At 31.7% G+C, this 13,238-nt stretch overlaps 1 protein-coding gene and 1 pseudogene across 10 annotated transcripts; both read right to left on the bottom strand.

Moving 5' to 3' along the window:
* On the bottom strand, window positions 1–5,170 carry LOC107613191. 10 transcript variants are annotated; one of them, XM_016315077.2, is made up of 6 exons: window positions 4,734–5,121; window positions 4,478–4,630; window positions 3,216–3,460; window positions 2,438–2,525; window positions 666–732; window positions 1–325 (listed from the first exon to the last, which is right to left on the bottom strand). In XM_016315077.2, the coding sequence occupies exons 2-6, from the start codon at window positions 4,531–4,533 to the stop codon at window positions 272–274; spliced, it is 510 nt and encodes a 169-aa protein (XP_016170563.1). In that variant the 5' UTR covers window positions 4,534–4,630; window positions 4,734–5,121; the 3' UTR covers window positions 1–271. The 10 variants fall into 10 exon arrangements, with proteins under 10 accessions (XP_016170563.1, XP_020965695.1, XP_020965699.1 ...); XM_021110036.1 differs by lacking the exon at window positions 4,478–4,630 and having other exon boundaries at window positions 3,216–3,465; window positions 4,734–5,127; XM_021110040.1 differs by lacking the exon at window positions 1–325 and having other exon boundaries at window positions 731–1,217; window positions 4,586–4,630; window positions 4,734–5,160.
* On the bottom strand, window positions 6,074–12,496 carry LOC107613193 (annotated as a pseudogene).

Genomic DNA, 13,238 nt, shown 5'->3' with positions numbered 1-13,238 from the left:
GCAATGTGCATATATACATGAGCAATTTTGTTCCTTAAGAAAAAAGACATCTCATGGTTAGACATATTAAGCTAGTGTTTCAAAAATAGTTCTCTAAACTAAAAAAATTTATACAAATAATGTGATCTGACATAGAAAGAGAAACACCACAAATTGATACAATTATACAGAATGTTTATATGAACAAATTCTACCTAATCACCTTTATCTTGCAAACTATTAGCAGAATACTGCTACTACTGATAACAACAAAGGAACATATTTTCCCTGCTCAGTCATATAGACCCTCTAGCTCCCAAATATCAGTTAGAAAGTCAACCATTTCCTGCCAAGTATAATGCTGTAACAGTTAGGGGAAAGTAATGCATTCCCTAAAAGATTTGTGACATTAATTTAGTTTTTGAAAACTACATGCGACATCTATTTCGTCCTTTCTTTTTCATGGGCTTATTTGACGTCACATTTAATTTCAGAGACTAAATTGACGTTATAAATCTTCTAGAACTAAACTACTGTCGCATTATTTTTTCTTGAGTAAGTTGATGTTACAAATCTTTTGGAGATTAAACTGGTGTTATGTGTATCTTTGAAGATCCAATTAGGTAGTTTAGTCTAAATGTAAAAATACACAAAAAATTTAATGAACCTAGTATGCAAGAACTTACTCCCAAGGGAATTCGTTGGGGGAAAGGCTTGTCGGTTCCAAGGAGATTCTCATAGGTTGCATTCCAACTGTGAAACATGAATTCTGAGAGTTAAAGCATAATCAAAACATCCTAAAAGATACAACCGAAATAACTTCAATTTGAATTCTATAGCTACGAACAACCAATCACAAATTCAAACTTTCAAGCCTCTTCACCAATGCTGTTGTAGCCAATCATCCATGCATTTTGTTTTGTTTCTATTAATTTATCTTTTTACTTATACAAAGGATTGTTATTGTAACAAAAACAAAACGGAGCCCAATACACACGAAATCGTCCCACGCTTCTTCTTCTTCTCCCGCCCAATACACACGAAATCGTCCCACGCTTCTTCTTCTTCTTCTTCTTTTCACGCTCGTTTACGCACGGAGCGTCTTCTTCTTCTTCGCCTTCTTCTTCGCGTTCCTCTTTCTCCTCCTTTTTCGCGTTCCTTCTTCTTCACATGTTTTCTTCTTATCGTCATTCTTTTGTTGTTGTTGCTGCTGTATTTTTGTCTTTTCCTCCTTCTCTCTGGTGAAGAAGCAGTAGAAGGTGAGGAAGAAGAGTTTTGAATAGTGCAGAATGAACCGAACACAGTACTCATGGTGAACCGAATACAGTACTCAAGGTGAACCGAAATCTTAGTTGTGGTGAACCGAAATCTTAATTACGGTGAAACAATTATATAGTGCTTAGGGAAGAAAATAGAACATATTGGTCTAATTTTTGTTAGACTCCTTTCTGCGGACCGAACCGAAAACATGAAAGTGATGAACCACCTCTTTAGTACTTACCGAACCGAAAAGTTACTCACATTTACTCAGAGTTACTCACAATTACTGACAATTACATATTATCAATTCAATTGAATTCAATTCAGATGTAGATCACCTCAGTCCATTCAATTCACTTCAAATAAGATTAAAAATTTCATTCCATTAAATTCGATTCAGAATTCAATAATCCAAACCTCATCAAATTGATGCGTTTGAGAAGAATCATCAAAATTGCACTCATTCAACTGATTTGAAGTTGATTCATTCATTGTTTCAATTCAAAAGTGCAGATCGAAGAAAAAAACAAAGAAGATGAACGATGAAGATAATTGCGTTGAATCAATCCAGATCCATAATGCAGAGAAGAAAAACGCGAAAGAGGAGAACAACGAATTTAATTAGGTTGAAGGAGGAGGAGGAGGGAGAAGGGAGAAGGGAGAAGGGAGAAAGGAGAGAGAGAGGGAGAGGGAGAGGGAGAGGGAGAAGGAGAAGAACGCGAAAGAGGTTTACGTTGTATAAAAAAGTTTACGTTGAGAAAAGTTGATAACGCAAAATAAGGATTCGTTATATAGGTTATAAGAGGCGCGTGTAAAACAAACAGGGGTGTGGGGCGTGGAGTGAAAGTTACTTGGATACCATCCATGTAATTTTTACATGGATGTAGAGCTTTTCCCTAAACAAAATCCCCACCCTTTAATAAAATTTAAGAAAAAGAAATGGAGGAAGGTCTCTTTGATTTTTGTAACATATTGTGGTGGAAAATGAGAGAAACAAGCAGAGGCTGCACATGTCTGGAACAGAATTTATGCAGTCATATTATCAGCTTCTTGCATAGGGGAATATGATATATGCTTCTTCTATTTATTATATAGTCCTAGCTTCCTTATCTAACTAATGGGATACCAGATCTGAACACATTTATTTGTAGCCTAAGAACTTAAGCTTTCCTTTAAAAGGGTTAATTTTTATATTTACCTTAATCTGGGTTCTCCAACTTGTTTCCGCCTTTGCTGCCTTAGATTTCCAACCCAATGTCGCCTCATCTGGTTCCAGAGAATAAGACCTGCATCCATCAAACTTTAATATTGACAAGATAACCAGTTTCATAGATCTGCAGGAAAATGCAAAACAAATAAAATAAAGTAATACAACATCCTATAAAATGAAAAAAAAAGAAAAGGAAATTCAAAACTAATTCCGTAAGTAGAAATTACATCTTCGCATGATGTAATTCTTGTGAATAAGCGAAATTACTGGAAACATTGAAGTGCGGAGAGGCAATAAAAAGGTATCTATTTTAGTGACAGGTTTTATAAAAATTGGATGATCCTATTTGATCAAATACCCAGCAAAAAACCTACTACTCGAAAGTAGAGGGGTTTGATCTAAAAGTTACATGAAAATATGAAGAAACTTGGCACTTGGCAAAATATGTAAAAATGTTCAACTGAATTATGATTTGAACAAGATTGTTTCAGTAGCAGAGAAAATGGCTACTAGTCCATCTAGTCTCCTGTTTACCTTAGTCCACATGTACATCATAAGGTATACTCTCTTCAGTGTCATAAGATCTGCTCGACATTAATAACTAATAACACTGTCACCTCCTATGAATACCATAGCAAGGGGAAAGGGTAGAGCAATTTCATCATCTTAACCCATACACTTCACACACACACCCCCTCTATCCAAGAACTTAGATTAGCAACAACGACCTTATGCTTGATATATAGGCACATCTTAGTAAACATACCATGATTGACAAATTCAGGATGATCGTTCGCAAGGGCAGCACTATTTTGAGGATCAAAGGATATGCCAATTGATGAGGCACTCCTCTGGGACCGAAGTGCATATTCGATGTCAATAGTGCTGCTGCTCCAGAAATCTTCTGATCTGCTGTCTTTCCTTGCAGCTTGGTCATGAGGTATTAGTCCTACGGATGCCTCGTCCACCAAAAGAATTGCTGGCATTTTTGTGAAGTGTCCAAGGCAACCTCTGTTCTGTTACAAAAGACATACATCCACAAGTGTGATTAACACCAATGATGAACTATATATTGTCTACTAATTTGAACAAAAGAAGAAAAAGGTGTTGATGATCAAGAATTGCAGGCACAAATCATAATTCCAAGTGCAAAATAAATTCTGACATTAGATCTTACACATTTACTATAATTTAAAGTAAAGTGAAAATAAAACCGAGAGATGTAATACCTACTTTCTGGNTTCTCAGGTCAATTAGCATGCTGCAGAGATACAAACTTCTTATAACTTTAGTCTTTCTACATTGCAATATAAAAGATGTTGCCAATTTCAGTTTTTTTTCTTCTTTTGATCAAACCCCCAAGAGATGCTTAAATATAGCATGTTTTACTATTCTCTTTTCAGTCTTTTCCTACTTTATCAAACCCCAAAAGGCAATTGTGATCACAATACTGATGTTGCTGTGCCACTGAATTGGCATCAAAGCAGGAATTGAGGCCTTTATGTATGCATTTTCCTGCAACTTTCTGAATCGTTGCGCAATCGCAATTTTAAACCATCCATCACTCAAACAGGTAACTTCCAGATTTATCAGATCTGATGCTTGCTTAGCATGCAAGCAAGTACAAGCAAATATTTCCCTGAAATACTATCCAGAATGTTCTACAGTCTAAACTATCCAAGAAAGCATAGAATTTGCAAAGCAAACACAAGGACATGAAATTTTTAATCTCCTGAAAATCAAGAACTACAAAAAACAGCACATAATTAGTTCCATTATATCCCTCTAAGATAAGAGAATTCTAGATCTACAAAGCACAATTTCTGAACTGATACAAACTAAAATTAAATCTTTTTTTTTTTTTTAAGTTTCTCCATTGAAGTGGGTTTCATTTATGATTTAGTCAAATCGGGTAGAAACATATGATTTCAGCCAAAACTGATAAAATGACAAAAACTCAATCTCTTTCTTGTTTTTCTCTGCCACAAAAGAAACAAAGAAAGAATGAAAGAGAAACAGAGAACTCACCCCATACACGCCAGAAATTCACAAAGCCAAGATGGAAGATATCTACAGAGTTGCATTTACAAAATCCAAATGCAGAAACAGAAAGAGAGAGACAGAGAGATCTGTCACCTTAAGATCCTAAAACCCTAATATGGAGAAACAAAATTTAGCACCCTGCATGCAAAAAATTCAACACCGTTTATAAAATAAAATAAAATAAAATAAAAATTCAACAAATAAATGCGAAAATTGTTTCTTTTTTTGGGTAAGAACTTACACTGTTGTTCTTCTTTCCCCAAATTGTTTTATATAAAGGTTTGGCCTTTGGCCTTGTTTTCATTTTTCTCAACAGCCAAAGGATTTTTGATCCTCTTTGGTTAACAGATATTGGATAAGATCAATCAAATTTAGTGCCCCAAGGTTGGAAATTAAAGTTGGATTGAGAACCCCAATAACCTTTTTTCTTCTTTTTTTTTACTTAATTTCTTTTTCTTTTTTGTCTTTTTTTTTTAATTAATTAAATGGATAAACAAAATGAAGCATGTACTGCTTGAATTGAAACTTGAAAATAGTTACTAGTATATTATTTGGAAGGCAGATTACTATTAAAAATTTCATTTTCTGAAAATTTATTTTATTTTTTCTTCTTTTTTCCCCTCAAATATGAAGTTCATTGTCATTTTCATAGAGCATTGCTGGAACAAACTATTAATTAAGATTTAAGACTTATCTTTAGCTGAGTTGGCTGAGAGAACTACTTGATTATGATATATCATCTATTAGTCAAGATAAAAAAAAATAAAAATGAAAAATAAAAAACTCCTTCAAACTTCAAAGTATAGGAGAGTGTATAAATAAATAAATAAACAATAAAAAATGTTAACAGTCCAGCAAAATTTTTTGTTTTTAATTAATAATTAATTAATAATATTTAAAATGTTAGTTTTGTTGAATTGCTAACTAAATGAATGGAGCTTATGATTAAAAATAGAGAAAGTATAGGGAGCCAATGACCTAAGCGTACAATGTGTACAATGAAGGTTTGGAAAGTATTAGAGATATTATTATTAGTGTTACATTGTCCTGTCAAGTTACACTTTTAGGATGAGTGGTTTCAGGACATGGTATAAGAATTCCAGATCCAAAAAGTCAAGAGTTCGAACCTTGGTGAACCCAAAATTAGCTTTTTATAACATGAGATGTTTATTAGTTATCCCTGGTATTCGGATGGTTATTCTGCTATAGGTGATGTTCATTTGATTCATTTGATTCATAAACCAAAGATTTAGCCCATTGTACACATTGTACACTTAAGCCATTGGCTCCCTAGCACTACTCTTAAAAATATTGGACAAAAATAATAAATTTTGTTAATTTTTTATTTTTTTTCTGTAAACAATTTATTATGACAGAACTTTTTTATACTTGGAAATTATGGAGTGTAGGAAAGCATTTTAATATGATTTACCACTTAACTTTGACTCTTAATTTTTATTTTAAAATTGTGTTATATTGTTATTCGGAATAGAAATTAACTTCTACCATTTGGTAAAAATATAGTGAGAGATTCTTATATACAAGTTTCAACACAATACATTACAAAGATACAACAATAAATCAAATAATCAATCATCAATCATGTATGTACATAGATACACAAGTAATTAATTGCATTGTTTAACTTTCTAAACATAATCACACCATGATAATAATTAGTTAATTAAAGAAAAATAAGTAATGACACTAGTACTAGTTAGGTGGTGAGAATTGGTGGAAGGTAATCTGATTTGGTACCAAGAATCTTAGCATTGGTATCAGGAAAATGTTCAAACCCTTGAAGTGTTGTTATGGTTCCATTGTTGGATACCTCAATAGGGTACTTCATGAGATGGTGAAAGGGTCTTTTCTCATCAAAATTCTCCTTTGAATATATGTCCCAATTTGTGTCAGCAAGATTGTTCACAAGCTTGATGCATTCCAAACTCTCTGGATTGTCTAACAAGATTCTTTTGTCTTTTGTGTCACCAAGATGTTCATGCCATAATGAAAGCCTGAAACCATAGATTTGACCCTTTGGTTGCTTATTATTTGATGCTAAGTGGTATGGTTGGAATGCACCCATTGCAATTTCACTGTCTCTTGCACCATCCATTGATCTTTGGTTTATGTTTGCTGAACCAATGATTATGTATTCATCATCAACTGCATCATGCAAAAGTTGCAAGAATGAATCCTCATCATTATCACAAAAACAAGGATATAACTATAGGAGAACAGAAACTATTTTTGTACCCTAAATCTTCATACACCATATGGACAATAATTTTATTGTTCTTAGATTTTGATGTGATTTTTACTTCAAAATCTTAATTCTTAGTTTCCATACCTAGATTGTATTTATTTTTTATACACATCTGAATTTTGTGTACTAATACCTCTACTTTTAAAAAATAATATTAAATATTCAAATATTTAATTTCTGGCTATACTCTCACATCGCTTAAGGATAAGATTTTTAGATAATTTATAAGTGCGAAATCTTTTTAACTTTTAAACCTACTCAATTTCAATTCTAATATAGTAGAATATATTCAATTCAATATTGTTAGACTACCTATATACAAACGTTCACGCTCCAATCCATTCAATCTCATTTTTAATACATACGGACACAACTTATTTTTTATTTTTTCTTTCGTTATTTTTGTTAATTTTTTATTATTATATTTTTTGTCTCTATCTTTTATGTCTTGTCTTATCCTGTTCTCAAAAACAAACGCAGTCTAAAGGACAACATGTATTAGTGAATTTAAAAAATAAAAGCAAAGCAAACAACAAAGAGCAAAATCAAATAGGGAGCATTATAAATCAGCAAAAGGCAGAAAAAGTTGGAATAGTAGACACTTGAAAACATGAGGGAAAACAAATAGAAAGAGATTTTTGAATGTGTTACCTATCATCATCTTGGCATGAACATAGATCATGAATCTCCTGGCCTTTTGTGCTCTACTATAATCACTGCCAGGCTCTCTTCCTTCTAATGGCTTCAGCAATATCAGCATACATCATCTCCATTGTCCTCCTCTGCCAATCCAATATTGCTTGAACCGAGCCACTCTCCGGCACTCCTTCCGGCCACATTGGAATCACAACATAGACTGAAAACCTCTCCCCTGCTTCAATCTTGCTAACAATCTTTAGAGAAAGTTCTTTTGGTATAAGATGCAAAGCATTAATATCCTCAACTTTTATGTCAGATGATTTCCAACCATATGAACTCCCTAGAAAGTACTGATTCTCAATGTAGATGAAATTCTTCGCTCGACGAATCGCGTTGATGTATGCATCTTGAATGCTTCTATCAATGATGTTATCTTTTCCACTAACAAGTCCTCTTTCACAAGCTTCCTCTGGATCTTCAGGGAATCCTGAAGCAGCACCACCATCAATAGACCTAAACACTTGAACATTCCAACCCTCTTCATCATTGAACTTCGCCGAGGTTGCTTGAGGCACAAGAAAATCATCTAGCATGCTAGAAGAGAATAGGAGAATCTTCCCAACTTGCTTCTCCCACCTCTGCTGAAAATTGTGCATAACATCCCATGCTACCGGCCCTTCTAGCTTGCAATGAATGTCATGCCACGGCTCTCTCGGACCGCCTTTCTTTATGGAAGCGCCGGGGAAATTCGGCTGATGGAAATCATCATGGTGGACATTGTTCAAAGTGGAAAACAGAGGATGTTCCTGAGTATCATATCTTCCATCACATAGATCAATTCCACCAATGAAACTCACTACACTTCGCTTCTTCGATTCTCCCTCAACTTGGCCATCAAGAATCACACTCTTCTGATGATGAGTGAACATTGTTGAAATCTCAAAACCTTGAACAATGCTTCTTCCATCGTCCGGATTCCTCGGACACAAGATGCAATGAACATCTGTGTCCTTAAAGTACTGTTCTGTTTCTTGATCATGTGTTGCCATCAAACCATCTTTCTTGAAATCCGGAACAGAAGTTCTATCATCCCAAACAAGCATTAGAACCTTGACACCTTCATTTGCTTTCTTTTTAAGAAGCTCACCAAGTTTGATACTTGAATTCCTTTGGTTTTGATCCCTAACCAAACTTATCTCAGTGTAAACAGACCAACCAGTTATGTAAATGAAATGCTTAGCATCAATTATTGCATTGTAGATATCTTTCCAGCATCTTGCAGGCTCATAGAATTTTCTTTCGGATGGCGCCATCGGCCGCGAAAAATTGTCCTGGACATGTGCATCTTGGTAGAGAGTAACTTTGCAGCCAGATTTTTGGTTGAAGAAGGTGTGTGGAACTCCTTGAAACTGTGGACTCTTTAGTCCTTGAGACCAATTTGAATCATTCTTGACATCAAAGTATTGAATTCTAACATGGATTTTAGACCCACCTGCATTTGCATTTGCATTTGTTGAAGGAATGAATTAGTTCATTAATTGTATTAACTACCATTTATGTTACAGAATATATAAGAATGTTCTGTTATAACAAAATAACTTCATTTCAACTATTATATCTCTGCATTTGAATATAATTTACATTAATATATAGTAACAATTCAAAGATGTAGCAAACAGTTTAAAGAGAATAGAAGGAGGGAAGTGCCAAAAGAACCAAACTCAATTCTATAGGATTTCTCGAATCTCTTTGGTTTAAATTCTTCTGCCTCTGTGCCTCATGTCAGAATTAAATATAGTCTTCCAAAATCAATTATTGGAAAAGTAAAAATTTTATGTTTTTTATTACATAAAGACACATTGTAATCACAGATATAATTTAAATTTGATAGTACTAATTAAAAAAGCAAGTCAGGAACAACCTTAATTTTGAACAAATCCTAATGAGTAAACTATAAAAAATGCAGCCGAATAATTTTATTGTTGACAAAAATACACTCGAATTTTATTATCGATAAAAATGTCCTCAAAAAATTAAAAAACGCAAGAAAAATACCCAAAAAAAGTAAGTGACAAACAACTTTTGTATTTGATAAACCGTTTATGTATTAGATCCAAAATTTTATAGAAATATTTAGATAACTATTTAAAAAATACACACAAAAAATCGGATGAAAATTTAATCTTTATAATTTTTTTTTATTTTTTAAAAGTATTATTAGTTGTTGACAAAAAACCACAAAAAATATATACTTAGCGAAAATTAACCAAATTTTAAAAATAAAAATATCTCATTTTTTAATCTACTTGCAAAAAACATCAAAATTCAATTTTTAAAGCATTTTTTGAGAATACATATTTAACACATTTTTGTCGTGTTTTAAAATTTTCTGAGAGCATTTTTGTCGATAACAAAATTCAAGTGCATTTTTATTGGTTTACCCAAAACCTAAACAGAATTCAATTTTTAAAAAACCAAGAACAAATTAAATCAAAGACTAAGTGATGTATAACCTTGTATAGAATGATGTTGTTCATCAAGTATTTCAGCCCAAGTATCAACAATGTTGCCATTAATGAGTTGTTCAACTGGGACATAAGCTCTTCCAATTAGGGTTGCCCCAATAGGGTTATCTTGTTTGACAGTGAATATAATGTGTGAGATCAAGTGTGCACAATATATGTGAAACTTCTCATTCCAATGTGGATTTGTTGGTTGATCATCTATCATTCTTGTTCTCCCAACCCTTGCCTTATCTAAATCAACTGTTGCATATAGACCCAATGGAAGAACCTGCATGATAATATATTCACATGTTGAGAACAATAACTTTTGAAGGTGAATTCTAATGCACATGAATGAAGAAAATGAACTGTGTTGCTTGGAAAATAAAAATAAAAGTGGATTCACAAACATATTTATTATGTGTATAAATATGAGCTAGAAGACTTATTATGTTTATGGTTTGTCTAGTATTTTAAACATATAAATTAATTTTTTTATAACACTGTTATTACTGAAGGTTTATACTGTCACTATTATAATTATTTTAATATTACCAACGGTTCACGCCGTCATCGATTTATGCAGACATTTTTACCAACAATTACCGACGCCTTCATTAATCACCATCGGTAAGGTCGTTGGTAAAATTAAATTTTCTTGTAGTGAACATTTTATATGTCGTGTTAACACTCATTTTGTCATCGTTAGATTTTTGGTAAATTCAATTCTAACATCCAAATTCTCATTTTTCACCTTTAAATTAGGTGGAATGTCAATAAATACTCATTTTCAAATATATAAATCATACAAATGAAAATGAAATATCAAATATCTTGAAAGAAAAGAGATATACAAGTGAATAATGTTAAGATACCTCTGGTTGACAATGGCAGAGAAAAATGTTCCTGAGTTGGGTAAGACATTTCTTCCCCAGGTTTGCACTTATGCCCTTGGTTCCAAAATTTTTAGAAGCATGAATAAACAGAAACAGAACAATAAGAAGAATTCAGAAATGTTAATTACTTTCTATAGAATGGAAATTAAATCTTGTGTCTAGTGGTAATTAATTATTATATTTTGAAAAGCATTGTAATAATTATCATAGAAGCATGCTCCTTTACAAGAAAAACTTATGATTCCTAAACAGCCTAATTGAAACAAATATGAAAAAATAAGTCAAATTTTTTATATATGTAACACTACTAAAGATCACACGTATATATAAAAAATTAGTCACTAAATCAATCATCTGTGTATAATATACGTTGAAATACAAAATATACATTAAAAGTATTTGAAACAACACATAAATTTATACATAATACACAAATACATTCTAAAGAGTTCACTGTTTATCAATTTAAATATCCAAAGAAAAGAAAAAAAAAATCTCTAGTTAGAATGATTTAAGATTAGAAGTAAAAGAAAGAAAAAAGGAAACAAATTGAGTCACCTTAGGATTTTGCAGCTTGTCAATCTCATATATACTCACATCTAGCTTCCCATGCAGCAAATGCACCATGTTTTTTTTACCACGCTTTTGCTGTTTAAAAAAAAATGAGGAATATGAATAAAAAGATTCAAAGATATATTGAGTTTTCTCAGCATAATACTATGAAATAACTGGAATCAATTAATGACATGTGATAATAATTTGACAACAATAACAACTAGTCCTGCATTATTCTTCATTTTGGTAAAGTTGGCTGCACATGCCAGTAGATGTCCAATTTCATTTTTCAGATTATAAGTATAATTTAATTTAATTAGTTTTGAGGTTACATTTTGTGATTTAATTTTTTAGTTCCTCACTACAATCTTGAAAAGTAATTAAATTAAATCATAGCATATAATTCTGACACTAAATTGAACATTTTAAAGGGTAAAAAATAATAATAATCCATGCTTATAGTCTAAAATAGATAAAGTAAAACTTTACTAAATAATAATTAACAAATATTCCTATGAATTTTTCTACTAGGTAAGAGTTGGCTATATGAATAAGATAGTAAAAACTTTTAGAAAACAAAAATTTTTATCCAAAAATTGTCAAAACTTATTATTTTCGACTTTATTTAATGCATTTTATAATAAAAAAATATTAAATAAGATAAATTTAAACTATTTATTGAACTCTTTTTTTTTTGTCTTTCTAATATTATCGAAAGAATTTCGCTAGAGAGTCAATGGAGTATTTGTACAATGTGTAAAATGGGCTATTTATTTGGCCCAATATGAGTTAAAAAATGAATATCCAGGATAAAATACTACTAATTTCTCAAACACAATACATACTCATACTATTCAGAATAACCATCCGAATACCAGGGATAATAAACATCTGATATCCTACTGAATTGAACATTCCTACACTCTTATTGTACACATTATACATATACTCCATACTTCCTCCTATCGAAAAGATAATTAATTAGAATCAATGATGGGGTGGTGATAATAAAAAAGGAAAATTTTTGTGCTGAGAGTACTTACAGAATGAAGATAAGGCTAATGTTGGGGAAATGTTGATGAAGCTACATGGTTTAATTTAGATAGGTACATTTATATTTATATGTATAGAGGAAGAATCAGATACACGTTTTGTCTTAATTCACAAGTAAGAGATATATGGATGTGTATATGGAAAACTCAAGTTGTTGAATAAATTCTCCCCTTAGATTTCAAGAAAGGTGTATTCTATTACAAGGGAGATGCCTAAGTTTCTATAGAATCTTCTATCACTTTAATTTTGAGGAAGTCCACAATGTTATGAAGATTTTTGTTGTAACTTTGAAGTAGAACTTTGGTAAAGGATATGCCTACTTGGAAAAGAGAAATCTTTGCATTATTTTTTCATTTAATTTATCCACACTTTGTTTCCTATATACCATTTATCCCCCAAACTTTTAAAATGTTTATACCTGGGAGGTATACCGAGGTAGGTAGGGTAAGAGAATAAAAGTCGAAAGCAATAATACTTTATACAATCCTGTTACGTTATCAACAACATTTCTGCCAACTCTTATTTATAATTATGTTTAATAAAAGTGTCTTTGTGGATGTATGTAATAAAAATATATTTTTTATGACTGTATTTAATAGAAGTATCTTTTTAGATATATTTTCTGGATGTGTCTCTTTATATATGTGTTTAAAATATAATAATTAATTCTTATTGACAATAAATTGACAAATAATATATTGGTACCCTATACTTTTCCTACTTTATATTCAACTTAAATAAAACATATAGAAAACTAACTATACTAATTAAACTATGGCGGGCTTAATTAGTAGTCATATAAAAATTTTTGAGTAAATATTCAAATTGGTTAT

This window comes from Arachis ipaensis, chromosome B08 (genome assembly GCF_000816755.2).
Source record: "Arachis ipaensis cultivar K30076 chromosome B08, Araip1.1, whole genome shotgun sequence".
Classification (NCBI taxonomy): Eukaryota; Viridiplantae; Streptophyta; class Magnoliopsida; order Fabales; family Fabaceae; genus Arachis; species Arachis ipaensis.
Note: the sequence above shows the minus strand (reverse complement) of the source record. Positions and strands in the feature narration are given on the sequence as shown.